General features: G+C 36.5%; 1 protein-coding gene and 1 non-coding gene across 2 annotated transcripts; both read left to right on the top strand.

Annotated features, from left to right (window-relative positions):
• The first annotated feature begins 506 nt into the window (after positions 1 to 506).
• LOC141643147 (uncharacterized) lies at positions 507 to 3,062 on the top strand. Its single transcript, XM_074452191.1, has 2 exons — positions 507 to 1,702; positions 2,249 to 3,062. Exons 1-2 carry the CDS (start codon positions 507 to 509, stop codon positions 3,060 to 3,062), a joined length of 2,010 nt encoding a protein of 669 aa, XP_074308292.1.
• A 13,579-nt stretch (positions 3,063 to 16,641) lies between these two features.
• LOC141619700 (small nucleolar RNA R71) lies at positions 16,642 to 16,748 on the top strand. The gene has a single exon (XR_012531786.1). It is a non-coding gene; the product is annotated as a small nucleolar RNA R71 (small nucleolar RNA).
• The last annotated feature ends 10,075 nt before the right edge of the window (positions 16,749 to 26,823 follow it).

The following is a 26,823-nucleotide window of genomic DNA, read 5'->3' as shown; positions in this document are numbered from 1 at the left end:
AGTGACGGAGATGAAGACAGAGAGACGATCAGGGAGGAATGGAGGATGATATTTGTGTATAGTAGCAGTATTAGCTTGTGTTTGTGTTTTGTAGCGTATAGCAGAATAAAGCAATCTGTTGTTCTTAAGATTTGCATTACATTAATAACAACGGTTATTCAGTCTACTACCGTTGTTACAACCTAATAACAACGGGTTCTAAAAAAACCGTTGTAATTACTTTTCACTAATTTTGCGCCAAATTATTAACAACGGTTAAAATATATTACAGATTCAACCGTTGTTATTAGTTTTTATATTAACAACGGTTTTGAAAGTATGACCCGTTGTTAAAACTAATAACAACGGTTAACAACACAGAACCGTTGTAATTAAGTTTGGTAAAATTCGCGTCATCCATTCTACAACGTCTTATGATGATTTTCGTGAATAAGCGTTGTTAAAGGGCCGCTGTAGTTGCCTGTATTTGTAGTAGTGGAGTCTTGGGTGACCAAGAAATTGTGGTAATGGAAGAGGAATGTAGTGCTCATATCCTTAACAAAATGCCCCCTAAACTTGGTGATCCGGGAAGCTTTTCAATCCCGTGTGTGGTTGGTGGTGTTCCCATTTCAAGAGCTCTTTGTGACCTTGGGGTAAGCGTGAGTATCATACCTCTACAAGTTGCAAGGAAAATTGGCATTCATAATCTTGCTCCTACTACCATGACCCTCCAATTGGCGGATAGGTCCGCCAAGCGCCCTTTAGGGGTGCTTGAGGGCATACCCGTCAAAGTTGGAAAGCTTTTAATCCCGGCCGACTTTGTTGTGCTTGACATCCCGGAGGATAGCCATACTCCCATTATCCTCGGTAGGCCATTTTTGGCTACCGGAGGTGTACTTATTGATGTAAATAATGGGCGACTAACCTTCCGGATTGAAGGCGACAACGTCGAGTTTAACCTCCCTCATTTGATGAAAGGACCCAAAGTTGAAAGGGTAGGCACTATTGAAGTGATTGATGAAATAGTTCATGAGATAGCTCAAGAAGAAGCGGAAATGGAAGAGGTCTTCCACATATCATTACATGATGAAGCAATGAAAGAAGATCATCATGTGGATGAGGAGCTTTTGAAGAAGGTGGAGGGCCTTCTCCCTCCAAAGGTACAACTCAAACCTTTACCTCTCTCACTCAAATATGCATTCCTTGGTGAGGGGAAGGCTTACCCGGTGATCATAAATGCTAACCTAAGTGAGTCACAAGAATTGAAACTTTTAAAAATTTTGCGAAATCATAGAAGCTCACTTGGGTATAGCATTGATGACATCAAGGGACTAAGCCCGAGTTTGTGCATGCATAGGATTGTCTTAGAGGAGGGGAGTCAAACAAAGGTTGATGGTCTTACGAGTATAAACCCTAAAATGGCCGAGGTTGTTAAAAATGAAGTTTTGAAATTACTTGAGGCCGGGATTATCTATCAAATAACGGATAGCAAGTGGGTGAGTCCGGCTCACGTGGTACCCAAAAAGGGAGGGGTGACCATGGTTGAGCAAGAAGACAGGACTCACCTACCTACTAGACCGGTGACGGGATGGCGAATGTGTATCGACTATAGGAAACTTAATGCCGCCACCCTTAAAGACCATTTCCCAATCCCCTTTATAGACCAAATGCTCGAGAGACTTGCGGGGCATGTGTATTATTGCTTTCTAGATGGTTACTCCAGGTTCTTCCAAATCCCCATTCACCCGGAGGACCAAGAGAAAACAACTTTCACATGTCCCATAGGTGTTTATGCATATCGTAGAATGTCATTCGGGTTGTGTAATGTACCCGACATCTTTCAAAGGTGCATGATGGCCATCTTTTCGGACTTTCTTGAGAAAAGCATGGAAGTATTCATTGACGACTTTAGTGTCCATGGAGACTCCTTTGATCATGGTCTTGTCAACTTGACAAATGTGTTGAAGAGATGTGAGGGGCACAACCTTGTCCTAAATTGGGAAAATTGCCATTTTATGGTAGAGGAGGGGGTTGTACTCGGTCATGTTATCTTTAGAAGGGGTATCGAAGTCGATGGTGCTAAGGTTGTCGTGATAGAAAACTTGTCAACTCCTTCCAATGTGAAGGGAGTGAGAAGTTTTCTAGGCCACGCCGGATTCTATAGGCGTTTCATTAAGGACTTTTCAAAAATAGCAAAGCCATTGACTTCATTACTCCTCAAGGATGTTCCTTTTGTATTTTATGCACCTTGTCTTGAGTCTTTCAATAGGTTGAAGGAGGCATTGGTCACGGCTCCAATAATCCGGGCACTGGATTTGAATCTTCCTTTCGAGATCATGTGCGATGCGTCGGATTTTACGGTGGGCGCAGTATTAGGCCAAGTAGTTGACAAGAAACATCATGTCATCTACTACACTAGCAAGACCCTTGACCAAACGCAATGTAACTATTCAACGGCCAAAAAGGAGATGGTGGCAATTGTGCATGTCATTGAAAAGTTCCGGCAATATCTAGTTGGCTCTAAGGTGGTGGTTTACTCCGATCACACCGCCTTGAGACAATTAATGGTAAAGAAAGATGCAAAGCCCCGACTCTTGAGGTGGGTTTTACTACTCCAAGAGTTCGATTTGGAGATTAAGGATAAGGCCGGGTCGGAAAATGTTGTAGCCGACCACTTATCTAGATTGACCATTGAGGACCATGGGATACAAGACAAGAGTGTACCTATCAATGAGTGGCTAAGAGACGATAGCCTCATGGAAATTAGCACCAAGACTCCTTGGTTTGCGGATCTTGCAAATTACCTTGTGAATGGTTTCATTCCGGATGACTTTGAACCAAGAGAAAGGAGAAAGTTGAGACATGATGCAAAGCGGTACTTTTGGGATGATCCCCACTTGTTTCGCAAGTGTGGGGATGGAATGTTCCGAAGATGTGTTTCTAGAGAGGAGGGCTTGGAGATTGTTGACCGAGTTCACAATTCCGCTTATGGGGGACATTTGGCACCTCAAGAACTATTGCGAAGATACTCCAAGGGGGATTTTATTGGCCCTCCATGTTTAAGGACATCCATTACTTGGTGAAATCGTGTGATGCATGCCAAAGGGTTGGGAATATTGGAAAGCAGAATGAGATGCCTCTAATCAACATATTGGAGATTGAGCTCTTTGATTGTTGGGGCATAGACTTCAGGGACCGTTTCCCAACTCTTGTGGGAACAAATACATCTTGGTGGCGGTGGACTACGTGTCCAAATGGATTGAAGCGGTGGCCTCTCCCACCAATGATAGCAAGGTTGTCATTAAACTTTTCAAGGGAACAATTTTTCCAAGGTTTGGAACCCCGAGAGTTGTCATAAGCGATGGCAGATCACACTTCCGCAAAAGTACTTTCAAAGCTCTACTTGAATCACATGGAGTGCGGCATAAAACCGCCCTTGCCTACCACCCTCAAACTAGTGGGCAAGTGGAGGTTTCTAACCGCCAAATCAAAGCCATATTGGAGAAAGTGACTAGCAAGGGCCGGAAAGATTGGTCTCAAAAACTTCCGGATGTGTTATGGGCGTTGAGAACGACATACAAGACACCCCTTGGCACCACACCCTACAAGCTTGTGTACGGGAAAGCATGCCATTTACCCGTTGAGTTAGAGCACAAGGCTTGGTGGGCTCTCGAGGAAATGAATTTTGACTCTAATGCCGCTGGAGAAGTGCGATTTCTCCAAATGAATGAACTTGAAGAATTGAGGTTGGAGGCTTATGAGAGTTCCAAAATTTACAAAGACCAACCAAGAAGTGGCATGATGCCAAGATCATGAAGAAGGATATAAGTGTGGGAGACCTTGTTCTCCTTTTCAATTCCAAAGTTAAGGTGTTCTCGGGCAAGCTTAGATCAAGGTGGTCGGGACCTTTCAAGGTGATGCAAATATTTCCTTACGGTGCCTTTGAACTTTGGAGTGAGGAAGGTGGAACCTTTAGGGTCAATGGACAACGAGTCAAGCATTACTATGAAGGAGACAACAAAGGTTCGATTGAAGTGCTCTACCTCGGGGAACCCCTTCCCGAGGAGGGGACAAATTGAAATTTCTAAACAATGATTTGGTTTGGTGGTGTTCCACAAGAACCACCACTTGTATATAGCATGCATTTAGATAGATGGTGAGAATTTTGGATCCATTGTACTTGGCAGTTTGGTTGATGACGGGATGTCGTCATGAAGGAATTGGGATTTTGATGAAGAACAAGTGTATGACCTTCAATTTGCCTTTTCCCAACATGATGATGGCTTAGAAAGACGAAAACACGCATTTCGAGGCCAATTGATAAAGTAAAATGAAACTAGGGTCAAATTGAGGAAAATGCAAGTAAGCGAACTCCCAGCCGGGGCAGCGGCAGCCGGTCCCTGGACCGTCTGGGAGTTAGCTGTAACTTTTGGAAGAAAATTGATGAAAATAGAGTTGAGTGTATTCCCAGCCGGGGTACCGGCAGCCGGTCCCCAGACCGACTGGGAAGTTCCTGAAAGTTGTTGAATTTTTTTTAAAGAAATGAGGAGGTGTCTCCCAGCCGGCAGGTCGGCAGCCGGCCCACCGGCTGGGAGTGCGTATACAAGGGAAAATCGCGAAAAAGGAAGAAAAGAGCGCTACCAGCCGGTAGGCCGGTAGCCGGTCCACCGGCTGGGAGCCACATATTGAGGAATATTTGACGAAAAGCTAGAGGAGAGAACTCCCAGCCGGCAGCCGGCCCACCGGCCGGGACTGCATTTGTGAGGAATTGAAGATGAGGTTGTACTCTGAAAGATCATAGATCCATATTAGACTCTCTAATAAAATTTAAATTATCTCATAATTTGTCATTTAGGTGATCTATGTAACATGCATGCTAATATGAAAGCATAAAAATGAAAGTATAAGGAAAAACAACTTCCTTACATTGATTTTATGGTAAAATGGGCACAAACTAGTTCACCTTACTAGTTTGTTCTTGAGCTATATGAATATGGAAGATCCTCCAAAAACCAACCTCCAAAGTAGAAGGTCTCCTTCTTTAATCCACCCAAGAACTTACCCAACAACCTTACTAATATTAACTAGATATAAGTAAGACTACCCTTGATAATATGTAAATATTACTAACATCTTAGTAGTAAAATTTTGATACTAACTTCTTAGTAAAATGATGCTTATGATTTTTTAGAGAGATGTACCAAATTTTTGTTCACATGCATAAGTGAATGAGCTAGCTTGCAAAAATGAACAAATAAGGCAGAGTGTAGTAGAGAAGTGGCGGGTGGAGTGTATAGAGTGAGGTAGTCCACTTGTTTTAATTTCTGTCCAATCTTATATCACATGCAAGTGATCATAAGATGACTTATGGAAGAAACAACAAGTAAAGTGAAATGATTATGTCTATAATCATCCACTACACTCCATTTATATGGTCTAATGTCCCATTTACGGGTCCATTTTGGTTCTTATATTTGTCGCACAAATACGTGTAAATTTTATTCAAACATCGTATCATGTTTAAATGCTTCCAATTAATTTCGTCTAAATCACTCCGTAAATATATGTGTACCGCTACACATATAGTTTACGTACCAATACTAATCACATTAGTCAACTAGTACCAATTTAATAATTAATTGCTTAATCATTAATTCCCGTCTCAAATAATTTATTATTCAATTATCGCATAATTAAATAATAATTTCCGTACCTCGAGTTCACAACTCGATATCTCTCTAAATCAATTTAATCGACTAACTCTTAGTCAATTTAATCAAGGGACTAATTTAAATTGTATCTCATACAATTAATTAGCTTTCGTGTTGGGGCTCGTTCCTTTAGGTGTGACCGAAAGGGATCAGCTGAACACCGCCGTCTCACGACAGTAACGTCAAACCCTAGTTGGCCAACCGTTACCGATATACGTTGATCAGCTGACTAGAATCAAATAAATAAATATCTGATGATATTCCTTTAATGAGATTTATTATGTTAACGCACTATTGTGGAGGACACTAACTCCAACATACTCCCAGCCGGGGTACCGGCAGCCGGTCCCCAGACCGGCTGTGAGTTCGCTGTAAGTTTTTAACATTTTCGAATATTGGCCTGTACTCCCAGCCGCGGCACCGGCAGCCGGTCTTCTGACGGGCTGGCAGTACTCTGACGGGTTAATAAACACAAAAAAAAAAAACCAAACAAATCCTCATAAAAACGCACGACTTCTTCAACCTTTCTCCCTCTAAACTTCATCCTTTCTTCCCCAAATCACCACCCACCACCTCCAAACATCAATCAATCACAAACTTCATCCTCTCCATTAACCCTCTCTCAAAAATAACAATGGCACCCAAAAAGAGAGTTAGAAAGGGGGATTTGACTTTGCAACAAGCCGAGTTGGTGGCGGCCGCGGCATCCGACATGAGTCACGATCCGGCATTCCCAGATCTCAAGTTCTCTTCCGTCACTATGAAAGGTAAATTTTTACTTTTCAAACAACGCCCCCTTACCCCAACTCGTTTTATTGATAGACAATCTATGCGAGAGCTAGGGTTAGACCGAGTGACCCAGGAATTATTTGAGGGTGTTGGTATGAAATTTATGTATGATATCCATGAAAAGACCTATTCCTGTCTCACTTGGGAATTTTTGAGCTCACTCCGAATTGACAAGCATTGACAAAACCAAAAAGTCTCCTTTTTGCATTTCCGATTAATGAATAAGGATTACTCCTTGACCTTACCGACTTTTGCCTCTCATTTTGGGTTAGACCCAAGCCCTCCTCACAAGGCTCCCGAAACTTTTGACCATGGGGCCTTATTGAAGGTTATCACCGGTCTTGATGATAACCCTCGCTTTAAAAGAGCGGCTAACATGGTCCACAATGCCGCCATTAGAATTTGGCACCGGTACATGGGGTGGACTGTTTTCGGCCGTGAGGAGAATCATAACTTCCGAACGGAGGAGTTGGAAATTCTCTGGTCTTACCTTTGTTCCAACCCCACTACCTTCAAGATTGACATTGCTCACCATTTGGCCTTATATCTTCACCCCCTAAGCAACTCACCGGGCCAATCCTCTCAAATTGTGGTGGGTGGACTCATCACCCACCTTGCCAGGCGACTCATCCACAAGCTTAATTTGGATGGGATGCGGTTCATATTGGGGGAAATAATATTGACCAAAGATTACATCCAATACTCCCTAAATTGGATCAAGACCAACCCCAATGACCATCAAAAGTATTGGCAAATTCGAGTGAGCGGGGTAGATAGAAATTCGATTGCTCTCCCCCAACCCCAACAAGATGAAGGTGGTGACAAATTCACCACATTATTTACTTAAGATTGAAGATCTCGAAGACCCCACCGCCGCCCAACAACAAAATCCGAATCTTCTCTATGCACGTGAGCGCCAACCCGCCCCCGCTAGACCCACTTTGCGGTATGCTATGCCTAGCTCTCCTTTCTTACCCGGTCCTTTCCAACAAGGGGAAGGGTCCTCTAGTCACCAACCACAACAACCACCTCCCCTCCATAGCGACCTCATATCTTTCATGGAGGATATGAAGATTAGTATGGCAACCGCCGCTAGTGAGCGGCTCGGTCTTCAACAACGCATGGACCGCATCGACTATGACCACTCACTTGGTCAATTTCCGGTCTATGACGACTTTATGAGGCGCCAATACAAGCACCCCTCCGGCCTACACCCCTCATACTATCTAGCTCCGGATGGTGGACATTCGGAGGACGGGACATACCTCTATGGTGACATCAACTTGCGTCCCGATTACTAAAGTGTCCCGGTCTTTCCCACCCCGCCTTCCACTCAAGGGGAGGGACAAGACACTAGGTGGTTCGAGAGTGCTCCCTCCATCTTCGGAGAGGGAGGTACTAGTGGCTCGGGAGGAAACACGGGGATGTTCATTGATATGACTACGGAGACGGGAGACTTCGGCTCGGCCATGCCGATGAATGCGGATGATTTCATCCGCGAATCCGAGTTTGGAGCCGGGAATGAGGATGATGATGATAATGAAGACGGGAATGACACCGACCTCGAAGAGGCCTAGTAATGATGACTCTCTTCCCTCCCTCTCAATCCAAAATGTCAAGTACGATCCCTTACAATCCAAACTTCTCATCCATATTTCAATTTCAAATGCATTTAGTTAATTGTATAATATGTAGGATAGTCATTCATCTAGTTGCATTCATTTAGACTTGCATTAGATTTCAATTTTGTAATATATCATCACATGTAGGAATTGCATCCATTTAGCATAGTTTGCATTGTATTTCAATATTGCATATAGATTAGATCATGCACTGCATACTTATTTGAAAATCACTAAAAATTTGAAAAAAAAAATCAAAAAATCACCAAAACTATGTATTTCATTTCCGAATTTCCTCCACACATTTATTTCCATTGGACATATGTAAATAAATAAGTGTGGGGAGGAAATTCCATCATTTAAAAATACAAAAACATGTTATTTATTTTCAAATATTTCAAAACTCCAAAAACAGGTTCTTTAATTTCAAAAAAAAAAATCAAAAACCACCAAAAATATGTTGTTTACTTTTCCTATTCTCTCCCTATACTTTGTTCCATTGAGGACAATGTAAATTTCAAGTGTGGGGAGGGAAATATCTACTTTGTGCATATTGTTTATATTTGTATATATAGTTGTTAATTTGAGAAAATTACAAAAATCCCTAAAAATCGAAAAAAATTCAAAAATTACAAAAATATTGCATTGTATATATATGTTTGGCTAACCTTTGGCATAGGCATTGACCATTTGAGGCAAAAAGGAGCTAGAAGACCATTTGGTAAATTTGTTCTAATCTCTTACTCCTTTACCGTTCTTTCATTATATATCTTGTATATTTGAAGGAGGATGGGATTTTGTGCCTTGGATGTTCCTTTGGGGAACTTTTGGATTGTTGGTGTTAATATAATGCTAGGTTTAGTCAAATTGTTGCACGTCTCCTTTATGTCATTTCCATTTCTTGCATGCATTGTCACATGTATATATATATATATATATATATATATGTCGTGTTTTCATCTTGTTGCACTTAGTTTGTATATAATGTTGTGCTTGAAATGCGGTCAAGGGAGGGAAGCATATACCCCAAGGATGAGTCAAGTCCCAATCGTGCCTTCCCCCTTCCTGTGGCTTGCACCCGTGTCCATAGGTTAGCCGTGGGAAATTTGGGACCCGACTAACGAGTCTAGGCCGTCCTGTGAGACCATTGACCGTAGGCTAGACCTAAGTCTCGACCTAGCTACTCATATGTGAGGATTAGAGCCTCCTGAGTTGGTACATGCTTACCCAACCCTCATTTAGGATTGTGAGTAGGTCTCCTCGCATGACGTGTTATGTCTAGACGCATAAGTGTGTCATTCCGTCCTTAGACCATGATTTGCATTTCATTTTTGTGCACAAGTTGTGAAATAAAATTGTTCTCACTTGCATATGAACCTCACATAGCCAAATTACCTTGTTTTGTCACTTCCATTATCTTCCTTTTTTATTCACCCCTTTGAGCCTTAGCCTTTCCATTTGGCAAACCCACTAAAATAGCTACAATCCATATCCACCCTTCCTTGATCAAGAATTGGTCAGTTTTGTAGTAGTGTTTTAGGAGGTGATTTGGGTCATAGTGGTGGATAGTATACATATCCATTTGGGTCGGGATTTGGAATGCATTTGGCGTTGTATATAAATAAGAGGTTTTGAAAAAGAAATGAAATACAAAATAGAAAAGTGAAAAAGTTTTGAAAAATCCAAAAAGAGCTAGTTGTGTTGTATATATATGTGTTAGGAAAAGAAGAAAAAGGCAAGCAACACCCCTCCTCGTCATTTAAAAGAGTAGAAAAAGTCGTTGCTAAATAAAGGGGCAATTTGATGTTTTTCCAAAGTGAGTCAGGTTTACACAGTTTTTGCATAATTTGGGAGACCGAGTTTTTTTTGGGGTGTAGACGTTGCTCATTTGTTGAAATAAGAGGAGTATTTTCAAATTTTTCCAATTTGAGTTGGGTTTATGCAATTTTTGCATAGTGTTGGTTATCAATTCTATGTTAGGGAATAGACGTGTCTCATGTGTTGCAATAAGAAGTGGGATGTGATGTGTCAGCAATTCTTGATTTGAACTCCACATGTCCAAACGGCGCTTGCGCCAATCCCGTTTCGTCCTACTCCTTAGCCCCGTTACAACCCTTATTTCATGGCTTGTGCATTATTTCATTTTTTATCTCATTTGGACATAGGACGGTTTTACACATTAGATTGCGGGCATGTTCTCACGAGTCGGAGTAGGAGAGTGTCTTGGTTACTTTTTGCACAAAAACACCCGGAATTCTATTGAGAGATGAGTGAAAACCGTGAGGATGTCGTTGGCTTAGGTCCCCTTAGTCACGGGTATTTCGGTTGAATCTTGTGTTGGTTTTGTAATTCGCGGAGGTCTAGTCCCTCTTTCCCCTTTCCCGCTCTAGAATCCATTTCTTGAGTTTCATTGGGCATATTAGGGTTGCCTAGGCCACGCTTAGGGGGTTGGCACCTCCATTGAGACTCTGAGACGGTTGATAGCAGGGTAAAGTCGTCACACCCTTATCAAAAACAAATTTATAAAGCTCGATACCTAACTAGTAAAGTCGGGTAAGTCGAGGTCGATCACAAGGATGGTGGGGTTAGAATCAGGTTATAAGTCTATGTCTCCGTTTTAGTCTAGTCGGTCGATGAGATTGATGTTGGAAATATTCTAAAAGTAAGTAAAACAAAAATGAATGACCAACTAACAAGTAAACAATGAAAGTAGATATAAAATGACTAATTAAGGGAGTTAGGGGGATAAAGGGGGTTCATGTGTCTAATTGAGTTCTCAATGGGGTTTAAAGATTCATTAATCAACAAAGTATAAGTGTTAATTCGAGGTCTTAATACTCTCTCGAGTCACTAAGTACCCAACCACCCTATTACTCACTCTCGTGACAATAATAAGAAACGGTCTTATCCTAAATGCGCATAATCAAGTCCCGGGTCTCCCACATCGACTCAATAACAAAGTCAAATAACATTAATCGTCATTAGGGTTACACAACACATTAAAGTACCAATTAAGTGACAAATTAACACAAATGACTTAACGATTAACGATAATAATGACTACCCATTAAATGAAATCCCAATTTAATACACTAATCCCTTCCCCCTAACTAATAATCTACTCTAACATAATTAAGGACACAATAATTAAGCTACCCACTAATAATAATAAATATGTAATAAACATAATTAAACTAATAAAGTAACAAACTTGGATTGAATTAACAAGTAAGACTAACATAAATAATGAAATGAAAGTGATAAGAACAATAAAAAAAAAAAAGATGAGAAAATTATACCATATGAAAGGAGATTACATAAATGGGATAGATCTATAAATTGAATACAAAAAGATTAAACCTTGAACCAAATTGATGAACTAAATTAATATCTAATTAAACTAATAAGGAGGAAAAATAAGAGGAGGTTTTATTTTTGAGACCTACTGTTTTTTCTAACTACCCGTCTAAAATCTTGTCTGCCTGCCTCTATATAAGCTGCTCTTTTTACAAAAAGCGTGTTTAAATATGAGGGGTGTATAGACCAAAATGCCCCCACTTAAAAGAACAGAGAAAGGGAATAGCAAGGGTCAATGCCGTCAATAGCACAAGTAACAGGCTATTATTCATAATCAACTCCTAATTATCAAAACGCAACACTTCATCAACTATGAAACTCAACAAATCCGATAACCCGTCTTCATTGAACACCGCCTGGAATTTCGCCCACTTGAGCTCGAGTTTTATGACGATGATGCTCGGTGGTGGAGTTGTTGCTGCTATTGCGGAGGTGTCGAGTGGTTGTTGCGGCGTTGAATGATGGTTCTGGGACGTAGCACAGGTGGGATAATGGTGCACAGCCACGAATTGAACGGAGGTCTTCAATTGAAGGAGAAGGTGGTGGTTGATTGATGATCACGGTGGTTACTGGTGTTTATTGCTGCTGTTGTGCTCGGGTTGAATTCCGAGCTCGGAATCGTTTTTGCTAATGTTGCTGATTCATGATGGTGAGAACACGAGCAAGGGACTGGCAATGATGAACTGGGTAGTTCGAAAGTAAGATGGAAGGAACTCGGGTCTGTTTGCAGATCAGAGGTGAGGCGAAGATGGGTGGTGATGTGTGAGTTCGCATCGAGGTGGTTGAGGTTTGTTGTGGTGTGAATGAATGAAGATGGAGTAGCAAGAGTGCGAACTGAATTGATGTTGGTGGTTGATGATGAAAGCAAGTCAATGAGGATTTGTCGACCTTTGACTTTGCTACATTTGTTTAATACTAGATCTCGTATTGACCCGTCTCACTCCTCGTTCCTCCTTGATATTCCATCTCACCTACACATAAAAGCAATGAAATAATAATAATACTAATATTATATATAAATACGACTAATTATTAAATACAACTAATATGACTAATTATTATAAATTAGTAATTAAATGAGCTTTTTAATCAATTAGGCACGCAAAATCGAGTCGGAATTAGGTATAAATGAGGGGTAAAATACGACCAAAATACTACTCATCAAATCTCCCCACACTTAAACCTTACTCGTCCTCGAGTAAGCTCATTTAAACTAGACCATGACCCATAATATAAAGAACTAGCTAAACTAATAATATCCGACGAAAGGCAATTAACGGGCCTTCTCCGTCCCTTCAACTCACATTGAAATATAATGAGGTATGCATTCCGACGCAAGGCAAGTGGGGGCTTGCGGAAAATTGGACACATCTTGACATGAAGCACATAACAAAAAACAAGATGCATCAACAAAAGTAATGGCCACTTCCTCATCAAGTGGCAGAGTCAACTAAAAGGGAACGAATTTAAGAGCATATACTCCGTCACAAATACTAGTTCAACAAATCACTAAGGCTAAGAGGATGACACTAAATCACCTCCAAATGGTGTTAAACTAGACTACTTTCGTCCTCAATTTCTAAATACTTTCGTCAAGAGCGATCGGATGGCGTGGAATGATGATCCCCATGATGCTAGTAGCATATGACATGACAAGTCTCGAGTTCTCTACAAAAGTAAAGGTCATGGATCGTCCTAAGCTCGACAAACTGGCTTGACAAAAAGTTTTTTGGGGAATAAAGTGCTCAAATCATTGTAAACAAGGGTGGATATGACTAGCATTCAAAATTTGACCTCACTTGACTTTCACATTTCAAAATTAGAGATGGGGTTTATCCCTTCCGTGCTAATGTCCTTTGCTTTCGCCAATCGCTTATTAGGCAATCGGTTAACCTCTAGACAATAGCTTTTCGGGGTGATAGTCACTCTGTCTTTGGGCGGTTGAATTCACAACCGTGTGGGGGCCCAATTTAATGGATCCCTCTCCAAAGCACATCGAAGTGGTACGCCTCCATCAAAACGACTAAAATTCTCAACATTTCAAAACATTTGAGGTTTTCTTGGCAATAAAACGTTTCCACATAACAAAATCTTTGAAATGAGCACTTCAAACTTATTGATAGAAAGTATTTTTGGGTCGCCATACCACAAGGTCAATCAAGGTCACCTAGACAAGTTAACCAAGTCCATATCGCATCACGGGGTTGGATAGGTGACTCACATGCAAACCCTTGACTAGGCTTTGGGTCATGGGTCGAAAGACACTAGTATGACACAATCTAGGGTATTTTACATCCATTCTAGTAGGCGAAGTCTTAAGTTGAAAAAGTATTTGTAATGGCCTAATTGCTCTTGTCAAAGTTCCCAAATAGGAATTTTCAAAATATTTTATCTAAATGCAACTATCATGTCATGATGCAACTACTATATACATGTTATAATGCAAGTGCAACTATCAAACTATATGCCGAAAAGACTAATGCAACTAATCCTAATCAACACATAGGCACACATCACCAAGTTCCAAAATTGGAACATCCTCCTCAACATACAAATCCCAACCTCCTCAATTATAAATAAGAGAAAAGAGAGGGAAAAAGGAGAAGAGATAGGAGCGATTATACCAAGCGTCTTCTAACTCCTTAGCATATGTCTCCGATATTCCAAATGTACCTATTCATTTTATTACACAAACAACAATATATACAAGGCATGTTAGGGGAGTTTCCTCCCCACACTTATTCGTTTACATAAGGAAATGCAAATAAATGAAAGCATGTTTTTGTAATTTTTGAAAATTTTCATTTTTTTTGGATTTTAAAGAATAAATCCCCTCCCCACACTTAAAATTTACATCGTCCTCGATGGAACGTAAAGTAGGGAAGAAATTGGAAAAATAAAAGACATGTTTTTGTATTTTTAAATAATAGAATTTCCTCCCCACACTTATTTATTTACATAACTTTCAATGGAAACAAATATGTGGAGGAAATTCGGAAATGAAATACATGTTTTTGGTTTTTTTAAATTTTTTTTTTTCTAAGAAAAGAACATGTTTTTGGGTTTAGAAAAATTTATCAAAAAGAAAAAGAATACATAAAGCTTGGGTTGCCTCCCAAGAAGCGCGGTTTTAAGGAAACCACCAAACCTACAATCAAACACAATAAACAAGTGAGTCATTTAAAAATCCCATCAAATATCTCATTAACTAATCAAAAGAAGATGACCAATTACCAAGAAAGTGGTCATATGCAATACAAATCAAGTAAGACCAACCAAAAAGCCAAGAAAGAAGAGACGTATTAGTGAAAGGCTTATGAGAAAAGAAGTGCAAACTAAACAAGTCAATGTCACTCCAGGGTTTATCACTTGATTTCAAATGCGCAAGAGGAGGATTAAAGCTTTTAAAATCATTCAAAACATCATCAACCCCAAACAAACTTTCACTAGGGGTAGTGTTTAAGTTTCCATCCTCAAGGATCTCCGTCAAGCAACCATTAAGAGTAAAATCAACCTCTTTGAAAAGATCATCACAATCTTCCTCAACTATCATTTGCTCAAATGTAGGAGTAAGAGAAATGAGGTCTAAATAATCGGTAGATGAAAAGAACTCATCATCAACACAAAAGAAAGCCTTAAATTTCTCCAAAATGGGTTCTTCAAAGAAGTCAACCTCATAATCCCATCTATCCCAAAGATCCACACTCTCCTCCTCGTAGGGAACATCAATAGTTGCATACTCATCCCAAGGAGTTTTCTCACCGACAAAAGCATCAACACAAAGAAGGGTGGGTGTTTCAATCTTCTCAAGCACAAAGTTCTCATCTAAATCCACATCAAGAATGTTGTAAGTCAAGCCTAAAAACTCTTCATCATAAGGCTCATCAACAATCTCAAATTCCTCACAATTTTTGCCATCATTTTTCTTTTCTAACTCAAGAATCATTCTCTCGACATACTCTCTTCCCAATGACTCATGATCAACCTCAAATGATACACACTCCAACTCATTCGAATACAATTGCTCCACAACTTCCTCTTCAAGTAAGCAATTTACCTCAATCAATCCATAATCACACTCAAACATCATAACCTCCACCTCACACCCATTAATAGATAATTTGGAATTCACATGGTGTGGTGTAGGTTGGCATAAGGAGTATGAAAGTTGTCTTGAAAAATGGTGAGGTGGTTCATAAGAAGTGTTAAAGACATGCAAATCATCAACATCATTCACCATATAATCATCCATGGGGGTTTGGGGAAAAGAAGAGAGACACACATAAATGTTATCTCCAAAACTACCACATGGTTCGCAATTAAATGAAAAGGCTTGCATGTCACACACATTCATCGGAAGAAGGGAAGAATGATAAGAGGGAACATCATGCATATCATTATTAACATCATTTATCACATTCATGTTCACAAGGAATGAGTATGAATAAGGAAGACAAGCATTTGAGTCATATCCTAAATCACCACAAGATTCATAAGAAGATGTTAACTCATGCATAACATTCACATTCAAGGGAGGTGAAATTTGATTAGGGAAAATGTTTGGTGCATCGTAATGAGGTGGAGAATAAAGTGGTGTACAAGAGGGATCAAAGAAATGCAAGTTATCAACATCACTTATCAAACAATCATTCATTGGGGCTTGGGTAGTATAGGAAGGGCACAAGTCAATATTATCTCCAAAACCACCACATGACACATAATTTGATGAAGAAACATGCATAGAATCCATTTGGTGAAATGGAGCATGGTATGGTTGAACATTGTGCATATTATCATCATTATTCATCATATTCATATACATGGGAGGTGGGGATGCATATAAAGAACAAGCGCAAGAATCATGACCCAAATAACCACATGTATCACAAGAATATGAAAATGAAAATGCATGCACATCATTCTCAATTATGGAGGGAGGGTTAACACAATTTTGTTGAACATTTTGAACATAAGAGGGAGAATCAACCTCAACTTATGGTTCAATCAATCGTGTCACTCTCCCAAACCCATAATTAGCATCCGTCTTAGCCACTTTCTCAAGCAAAGATCTTGCCTCATCATCACCCAAACTATCAAAGGCACCTCCGGCCGATGCATTTATCAATTCTTTAACGGCATGATGCAAATTGTTAAAGAAAGTTTGTGTGATTAGCCAAATTGGGATCCCATGATGAGGGCAAGCTCTCAAAAGTTCATTTAACCTTTCCCAAGCCTCACTTAAATTCTCAAACTCGCCTTGATGGAAAGTAAAGATCTCATTTCTTAGTTTGGCGGTTTTCGAAGGTGGAAAGTATTTGGTAAATAAGGCTTGGGCAAAGTCATCCCAAGTAGAAAAAGTGCTAGGAGGGTGAGAATATAACCATATTTCGGCTCCATCCCCAAGAGTAAGAGGAAAGAGCATGAGTTTTACAACATGTTCGGACACACCATTCTTTTTCACCAAAATGCATTTTCTATTAAACCTCTCCAAATGATCCAACACATTCTCATTTGGTAGACTAAGAAACACATCTTTTTGAAAGATTTCAACCTAATCCGGATGCAAGTCAAGCTCCACATCCTCTCCAATATGAATAGGAGAGGTAAACAAGTTCGGATCGGGTCTACTATGATCACGTAAAGACATGGATGAAGACATTATATAATGCAAGACACTAAATACAAGACACTAAATACAAAACTCTAAATGCAAGTGACTAACAACTATAACTAAAGATGCAAGTAAACAAACAACATATTTTTTTCTTTTTCAAATATTCAATTTTTTTTTCTTCTTTTTCAAAAGCAATAAAATAGAGACTAATCCTAAAACTCAACTAAGACTTATATCTAACAAAGCACCATCCCCGGCAACGGCGCCATTTTGATAGCAGGGTAAAGTCGTCACACCCTTATCAAAAACAAATTTATAAAGCTCGATACCTAACTAGTAAAGTCGGGTAAGTCGAGGTCGATCACAAGGATGGTGGGGTTAGAATCAGGTTATAAGTCTATGTCTCCGTTTTAGTCTAGTCGGTCGATGAGATTGATGTTGGAAATATTCTAAGAGTAAGTAAAAAAAAAATGAATGACCAACTAACAAGTAAACAATGAAAGTAGATATAAAATGACTAATTAAGGGAGTTAGGGGGATAAAGGGGGTTCATGTGTCTAATTGAGTTCTCAATGGGGTTTAAAGATTCATTAATCAACAAAGTATAAGTGTTAATTCGAGGTCTTAATACTCTCTCGAGTCACTAAGTACCCAACCACCCTATTACTCACTCTCGTGACAATAATAAGAAACGGTCTCATCCTAAATGCGCCTAATCAAGTCACGGGTCTCCCACATCGACCCAGTAACAAGGTCAAATAATACTAATCGTAATTAGGGTTACACAACACATTAAAGTACCAATTAAGTGACAAATTAACACAAATGACTTAACGATTAACGATAATAATGACTACCCATTAAATGAAATCCCAATTTAATACACTAATCCCTTCCCCCTAACTAATAATCTACTCTAACATAATTAAGGTCACAATAATTAGGCTACCCACTAATAATAATAAACTAGGTAGTATCCCGCGCTTCGCGCGGCCTGTTTTAATATTTTATGATTATAATTGAAGAAAAATTATATAATTCATATATAATCTTCAATATTTTCTCTTATAAATAATTTTTTCTCAAATTTAATATTTTTAGGTTTAACTTCAATGTTTTAAAATAAAATACATAAGAGTTTTAATTAAAACTAATAAGTGATAATTAATTATGCATGATCGACGTTTTATAAATAAATTTGTGAATGGTGAAATATCATACTAATCAAAATAAAATTTATTCGAGTAATAAAAAAATCAACAATAAGTTCTCAAATTATATCATTTCAGGATACTTTATGTCTCAAATCAATTAATATTTATTCAAAATGTTGTGAACATAATTTCATGTAATTTTTAATTTTTTATGTATAACATGTGACATTTATCTATCAAACATATAGAGTTCAAGCTCAACTTATTTAAATGTTTTGATTGTGTCTTGCATGTGATATGTGTCAAACATATCTATGAGAAATTTGTACCTTTTGTTTTTTTAAACAATTATATAGAATGATGTTTAAGAGTTTATTACCTGTAAATATAATAGGTTGAACTTTCTCAAATATTATTTTTTGATGTTTAACTTCAAAGTATTTAAAAGATAACATATAAAATATTTAACTAAAAGTAATATGGAGTATTTGGTTAGTCATAATCAATATCTTATATTTAACTTATACACATTTAATTAACGATATTAAAGAAAAATGTAACATGTTTTTACTTTTTCATGTCGTTTATAATACTATATTACTTAATAATCAATACTTTTGTTTTGATTATTCAAATGCACTCGCGATCACTATGTACATACACACTCGTACACATACTCGTTATCACACTATTGAAACCTATCAAAATCTCATATGTATTCAATTTGTCCAATATAATTTTTTTCATTCCCAGACTATAAAAACTTATCTCTTGGTAGTTTTTTTAAAGAGGTGTTTTTAATATATACAATGACTCTTCCAAATATATTTTTCTTAATGAATTTAATAGTCTGAGTTTTATAACTTTCTCAAAATGTTTTTTTACGTAAATGTAAAACATTGTGAGACACTCACTTTAATCATCTCTACATATTAAAATATATATTTCAATAAATATAATAAAAATTATACTCAATTGAAAGCATTTTTCACAATGAACGTAATTATTTACATTTTAAAATTTGTATCAAAATAACTTTTTAGTAAATTTAGAATCAAATCACCGTAATTATTTAATATAATTTTATAATAAAATTTATTAAACTATAATTAATATTTTGCTGAGATTTATACAGTATTTATTATGTTTGTATTTAATTCAGCTGTAATTAATAAGTATATTTAACGCTGGGTTGACACGTGGCGCATCCACAGCGTTTCAACCCGGTTTATATATATATATATATATATATATATATATATATATATATATATATATATATATATATATATATATATATATATATATATATATATATATATATATATATATATATATATATAGTATAAGGATCAAGAGAGTCCTTCTTCCCCTATTGAGTCCATAAGTCCTCTTAGAGGCCCTTGGATCTTGGAGAATGGAGGGCTTAGATTGAAAGGCAAAATGAGGATTATGGGGGTAATTAAGACTCTCCCTTATCTACTCCCTAACTAAACACTAATCCCACTACATATACCTTCCCCCCTCTCTCTCTTACCTTATTATTCCTCAACTTACTTCTCTCTCATCCTAACAAAAAAATATTCTTCTCTCATTTCTCTACAATCCTAACAAAAATCCCAATAACTAAAAAACCCAAATAAATAAATAAAACAAAAACCCAAAAAATCAAAAACCCAAAACCCAAAACCCAAAACCCAAATAAATCATCCACTCTTCTATTCTTCATTCACCACCACCCACCACCGCCGCCAACCCCACCACCACCCCACCACCGCCTACCCCATTACGGGTATTTTTTCAAATTTCGTTTTTTTCCCAGATTTTGGGTCTCGTTTTTTTTTTTTTTTTTTAGAGTCGGTTTATTTTTATTTGTTAATTTTTTTGTTTTTTATTTTGATTATTGTATTGTTATTTATTCTTTTCAAATCTCGTCTTGTTATACTTTTTTTTCCTAAGATTTCGGGTTTTTAAATTTCGTTTTTATTTTGTGAGATACTTTTATTTTGATCTTAGATCTACTAATATAGATTTCATATAATTTGTTTATTTTTATCTTAAGTTACACCGTCATGGACTAAAGTTACAGTGGGACTAAAATTATATGCTTGTCTTAAAATTTCATAAATTCTAATGAATTTATAAGAAAGGACTAAAATTACACTATTATGGACTAAAGTTACATTGTCAGTGGACTAAAGTTACACTCAAATAAATAGAGTTACATAAACTACACGACTGAAGTTATAGTATTAATGACCAAAGTTACATACTTAAAAATATATAAATTACATGAATTCCAATGAATTTATCAAAAAGGACTAAAATTACACTATTATGAACTAAAGTTACACTGTCAGTGGCTAAAGTTACACTCAGAACAAACTAGAGTTACATAAACTCAATATAATATATAAAATGGACTATATGACTGAAATTATAGTATTATTGACTAAAGTTACACCCTTTAAACATTAAAGTTACATGAATTCAATTAATATATTCAATGACTAAATTGATTTTGAATATATAAATTTAAATTTATATAATTTTAAAACAATTTGATATAACTTTAGCATTTTATTTGTAACTTTAGTCCAAATATGTGTAACTTTAGTATTTTATAGGTGAAATTTTAGTCCAAATTTGAGGAACTTTAGTCCTTTTTTATAAACTAATTGAAATTTATGTAACTTTAATCTCAGTGTAACTTTAATCATTTTTTGTATAACTTTAGTCCCAAATTGTGTAACTTTAGTCCAAAATCGTGTAACTTTAGTCGAAATTTAAATTTCAAACCAACACAATATAAATTCAAATTAATATATCCAATGACTAAAGTGATTTTGAATATATAAATTTGAATGTAACTCCAATATAGGAGATATGTAACTTCAATAAGGATGAATGTAACTTTAAACCCCAACTAACATACACCATACTATCACCACCACCATAACATGAAAGTTTATGTAACTTTAATAAAAAAACCAAAATAAAAACCAACTATACTAGATCTAAAATAATAAAAAAAATAAAAAATAAAAAAAAACGAAAATAAGGAGGAGAATAACTAGATCTGAAAAAAATCAACAAATAAGTATGAAAATGGTGGACTTAAAAACCAGATTTAAAAAACCAAGATAGCAAAAAAGACGCCTTAAACCACGAACAATCGATTTATTTTATTGATTTTTCGAAAAAAGAAATATAGGAGATCTGAGAGAACAAAAAAAGAACAAAAAAATTAAACGACTACCACCCACCAGAAAAACCATTAAACCACCACCAAAAGCAAAAATAAAACGAGATCCGACAACAAAATGACCGTAAAAAACGAGATCTGAAAAATCAAAAAAAAAAATCTAAAATAAAAAATTCGAACTGAGAAGAACTCGAGAAAAAAAACACAAATCTGAAAAAAAAAAAAAACAAAACTCAACAATACTAATCTACCACCATAACCAAAATCTGTAATTTAAACACAAATAATGACACAGACAACGACGACAAACACAAACCGAAATGAGATCTGATTTTTTTTTTAAAATGTAATCTGAAAACGCCATCGAAACCAACAACATCCAGCATCGAAACCAACAACCAACAACAAACACATCTCTTTTTTTGGTCGGCGTGTTGTTTTTGAAAGAAGAGGCGGCAGTAGTAGTGGATGGTGGCGGTGGTGGCAGGATAGGCGACGGCGGAGAACGACGATAGGAGAAGTGGTGTAGTAGAAGGAGAGAGAAAGGTGGTGGTTGGAGGAGAAAGGTGTTATTGTTGTCGGAGGTGGTGGCCGGTGGAGTTGTTTTTCATTTTGATTTTTTTTTTATTTGGTTTGATTTTTTTAGGTTTATGGGATGGGTATTTGTAGATCTATTTTTATGGGGTGGGTTGGTGGCGGAGGCAGGGGGCTGGTGGTGGTGTTGATGGCAGCCGGATGAATGTAGGGCTGCGGTGCTGGTTCTGGTGCGGTGGGTTGGGGTCCTGGTGGGGTGTTTGTGTCGGGTGGGCTGGTAGGCGGTGGTGGTGGGGAGTAAAATTTCTGGTGGGGTGTTTGATTTGAAGAAATATGGGAGAGTAATGAGAGAGAGAGGTGAGAAATAGAGAGGGATGATGAGGCTGTGATAATGAGGGAGAGGTTGAATGATTAAGGGAAAGTGATTGAGTTAAGGATATGATTAGAGGAGACTCATTTCTAGCCCTCCATTTAGATCTAATCTCAACCCTTCATCCACTCCATCCAAAGGCCTATAAGAGGACTTAGGGACTCAAATAGATGTAAAAATTTCATTTGAACCTTACTATATATATATATATATATATATATATATATATATATATATATATATATATATATATATATATATATATATATATATATATATATATATATATATATATATATATATATATATATATATATATATATATATATATATATATATATATATATATATATATATATATATATATATATAGAATTAGGTTGAAGTGAGTCCCACTTAGATTAGATGAAAGTCATGAAAGTCTATTCTATTCGCTTTGGATCAAAAAAAATAAATGAATGGTTAAGATTAAAACAAAATAAAAAGTTGACATATAAAAACAAAGAAACCCTAATCAAACCCTACATCCCATTTCATTTTTTCATACTGCCTCCCTCATTCTCACTTCTCTCTCTAACCACCACCACCCAACTCTCTCAACCCCCACTGCTCCATACAACAACCGCCATTTCCACCACACAGCCACCCTAACACCATCACACACGACCTCTCGCCGCCACCATCATCACCATCTGCCTATGCCACCACTGCCACGACCACCGTCTGCTGCTGCCGCCCCTCTCGCCTGGGACCACCGACGCCTCTTCTTTCCCCCCCTTTTTTTTTTTTGGTGTTGAGTTGTCGCGGTTGTTGCTGCCTTTCTCTTTTTTTTTTTGTTGGATGTTATCGTGGTGGTTTTTTTTTTAAAGATCTATTTCGCGGGGGTGGTGGTGTTGTGTTGGGTGTTGGTGGTAGGTCGGGTGGCGGTTGTTGAAGGCTGCCGCCTCTCTTCCATATCCTTTCTCTTTTTTTTTTTCCTTTTTTTTTTGGTGTGGTGGCGGGTCGTGGTGGTGTCGGGTTAGATGTTTGTTAGATTATTTTTTTTTTTTTTCATTTCAGATGTGAATTTTTAGGGGTTGGTTGTTGTTGTGGGTAGTGGTGGTGGTTGTTGTCGTCTCCCTCTCCTCAGCCGCCTCTCCTTCCCCTTTCTCCTTTTTTTTAGATCTTATGGTTGCGTGGTGTTGGTTTCTTGTTGGTGTCGTTGTCGGCCTTGTCGTTTCTCTCTCCTTTTTTTTTTTTCCATTCAGATCTGGTGGCCGTGTGGTGGTGATTGCAGGGGTCGTGGTGTGCGTTAGTGGTGTTTCGTGAAGTTAGTTGTGTGTCAGATGGGCGACAAAGGAGGTGGTTGTTGTTAATAATTGGCGGCGGTGGTTATTGTGTGGTGGATCAATTAAAGTTACCCCTATCGTCTATTAAAGTGAGATCTTCAAGGACTTAAAGTTTCGCCTTGAATTGTTGGAATTACAAAAAAATTACACAGTATATATTAAAGTTACACTCGCGTAGCATTGAAGTTTCACACTTGGACCATTAAAGTTACAATCGTGGATTACATAAATTTTAGTAACGATTACATTATTATATAAATACAAATTTTATACTGGAAATGGCCTGTAAAAACATAAAGTTTCACTCGTTTAACATTAAAGTTTCACTCGTTTAACATTAAAGTTTCATTCATAAACCAGTGAAATTTAAAGTTTGATATTGAAAATGGACAAAAAAAACTAAAGTTTCACTAGATACCATTAAAATTTCATTAGTTTAACATTAAAATTTCATTCATAAATCAGTGAAATAAAAATTATTCCATAAATTCTATTTTTTTTATTAAAAATGATTTTAAAAAAATTAAAGTTTCATCTTTAATTATTAAAGTTACACTTATATTTCATTAAAGTTATAGTCAAAAATCAGTTAAATAAAAAAAATATTAGTTATAATTATATAATTTCATAAATTCAATTTTTATATTAAAAATAGCGCAAAAAAATTAAAATTCTGCTTTTAAGATTAAAGTTTATTTCGTAAAACATTAAAATTATATTTAAAAATACATAAATTTTTATTTTTATTTACAAAATAACTTTAAAAATTAAAGTTACAATCATAAAGAAATAAAGTTTCATTCATGAGTTAAAGTTTATTTGATAAAGCATTAAAGTTTCATTCGAAAAATTGTTTAGAAGTTCAAATCTCAACAATCAATCTTAGAAGATCAATGGGCTTAGATTAGACAGGGACTCAAATATTTAGGTGATTTCATTTGAACTCGACTCTATATATATATATATATATATATATAAGCCAAGTTCAAACAAAGTCACCTATATATTTGAGTCATAATGTTCTAATCTAAGCCATTAGATCTTCTAAGATTGATGGTTGAGATTTGAGACTTCTAATCAATTTTTGAAATGAAACTTTAATGTTTTAAAAGTGAAACTTTAATCTGTGAGAGCAAATTTAATTCTTTACGATTGAAACTTTAATTTTTTAAAGTCATTTTGTAAATAAAAAATAAAATTTATGTATTTTTAAATATAACTTTAATGTTTTACGAGTGAAACTTTAATGCTTAAAAGTGAAACTTTAATTTTTTTAGGCCATTTTTAATATAAAAATTTGAATTTATGAAATGATGTGATTGTGATTAATGTAATTTAATTTAAATGATTTTTGAATATAACTTTAATATTATACGAGTTCAACTTTAATGCTTAAAAGTGAAACTTTAATTTTTTTAGGCTATTTTAATAAAAAAAATTGAATTTATGTAATGATGTAATTGTGACTAAAATTTATTTAATTTCATTGATTCATGAATGAAACTTTAATGTTAAACGAGTGGAACTTTAATGGTGACGAATGAAACTTTAATTTTTTTAGGCCATTTGACGAGTGAAATTTTAATTGTGATTATTTTAATTTCATTGATTTAAAAATGAAACTTTAATGTTAAATGACTAAAATTTTAATGATAATAAGTGAAACTTTAGTTTTTTTAGTCCATTTTAATATAAATTTCTATTTATGAAATATCTCTAATTTACAACTGTAACTTTAATGTAGTGCATGTGGAACTTTAATATATTTCGAGTGAAACTTTAATGTATCGAGTCATTTCACCGCTATATAAAATTTATGAAATATTAACAGTCAAGTGTGCAACTTTAATCAATCCAACCGCCATCGACACCCACCACTACTTTCATCGACCACCAACAACACCCACCACAACCCAACCCCACCAGATTTGAAAAAAATAAAGGAGGAGCACCGACACAAACCACCACATTCGCCACCATGACCAATCTGAAAAAAAAAAGGAAAGACGTCTGACAACCACCAACTGAAAGATACATATTTTTATGAAAGATACATATTTTTAATTGAAGATCTAAAAAAAGAAAAATCTCATATTTTAATTGAAGATCTAAAATTTTCGACAATAAAGATTAAAAAAGAGTAAATTTTCGAAAAAAAATGAAAGATACATATTTTTATTTGTAGGTCTGAAAGTTTCTAACCAAAATAGCGAAAAAGGAAGAAGGACGGAGTCGGTAGCGGGGTGGTTGGTCCACCTCTGACAACTACCTCTGACAACCACCAACAACAACCAAACAAAAAGCAAATCTGAAAAAAAAATGAAAGTAGAAAGGAGGCGGCGGCGCCCATACCCACCACCCCACGGCATCACCACTCCCACCAGCCCCACACATGCAAACAACAACCAACAATCACTCTTTTTCTCAGATCTAGAAAAAAAAAAGGGGGAGGGAGGCGGGGTAGCAGTGTCTGATGGTGCCGAGGGAGGTCGAAAAGGAGAGGAGAAGGGCGGCGTGGCAGGTTGTTGTCGATGGATGTGTGGCGGTGGTGTTTGAAGTTGGTGGTGGCTGAAAAAGAAGATGGGAGGAAGAGAAAAAATGAGGAGGTGGCGGGGGGCTGTTGTAGATGCCGGTGGTGGTGGGTGGAGTTGGAGATAGATGGGTGAGAGAGAGATGGGAGAGAGAGAGATGAGATGAGGTAGTGAAATGTGAAATGGGTTAGATTAGGGTTTTTTTTTTGTGTTTTATATAGGTCTTTTATTTTTAGATCTAATCTTAACCCTTGATTTGTTATAATCTAGACCATTTATTTTTCTCATCTAATGGTTAGAATTAGGACTTATGGACTCACCTAAGAAAGGTGGACTCATTTGATCCTAATTCTATATATATATATATATATATATATATATATATATATATATGTAATAAACATAATTAAACTAATAAAGTAATAAACTTGGATTGAATTAACAAGTAAGACCAACATAAATAATGAAATGAAAGTGATAAGAACAATAAAAAAAAGAGATGAGAAAATTATACCATATGAAAGGAGATTGCATAAATGGGATAGATCTATAACTTGAATACAAAAAGATTAAACCTTGAACCAAATTGATGAACTAAATTAATATCTAATTAAACTAATAAGGAGGAA

Source organism: Silene latifolia, chromosome 1 (genome assembly GCF_048544455.1).
Source record: "Silene latifolia isolate original U9 population chromosome 1, ASM4854445v1, whole genome shotgun sequence".
NCBI lineage: Eukaryota > Viridiplantae > Streptophyta > Magnoliopsida > Caryophyllales > Caryophyllaceae > Silene > Silene latifolia.
This window is presented reverse-complemented; position numbering and strand designations above follow the sequence as displayed.

Bases quoted from the DNA above. Each gene is read 5' to 3' on its own strand.
- LOC141643147 (XM_074452191.1), top strand. From the start codon at position 507: ATGGAAGAGGAATGTAGTGCTCATATCCTTAACAAAATGCCCCCTAAA. The intron at 1,703-2,248 runs GTTCTTCCAAAT...GTCTTTCAATAG, and splicing joins TTTCTAGATGGTTACTCCAG to GTTGAAGGAGGCATTGGTCA.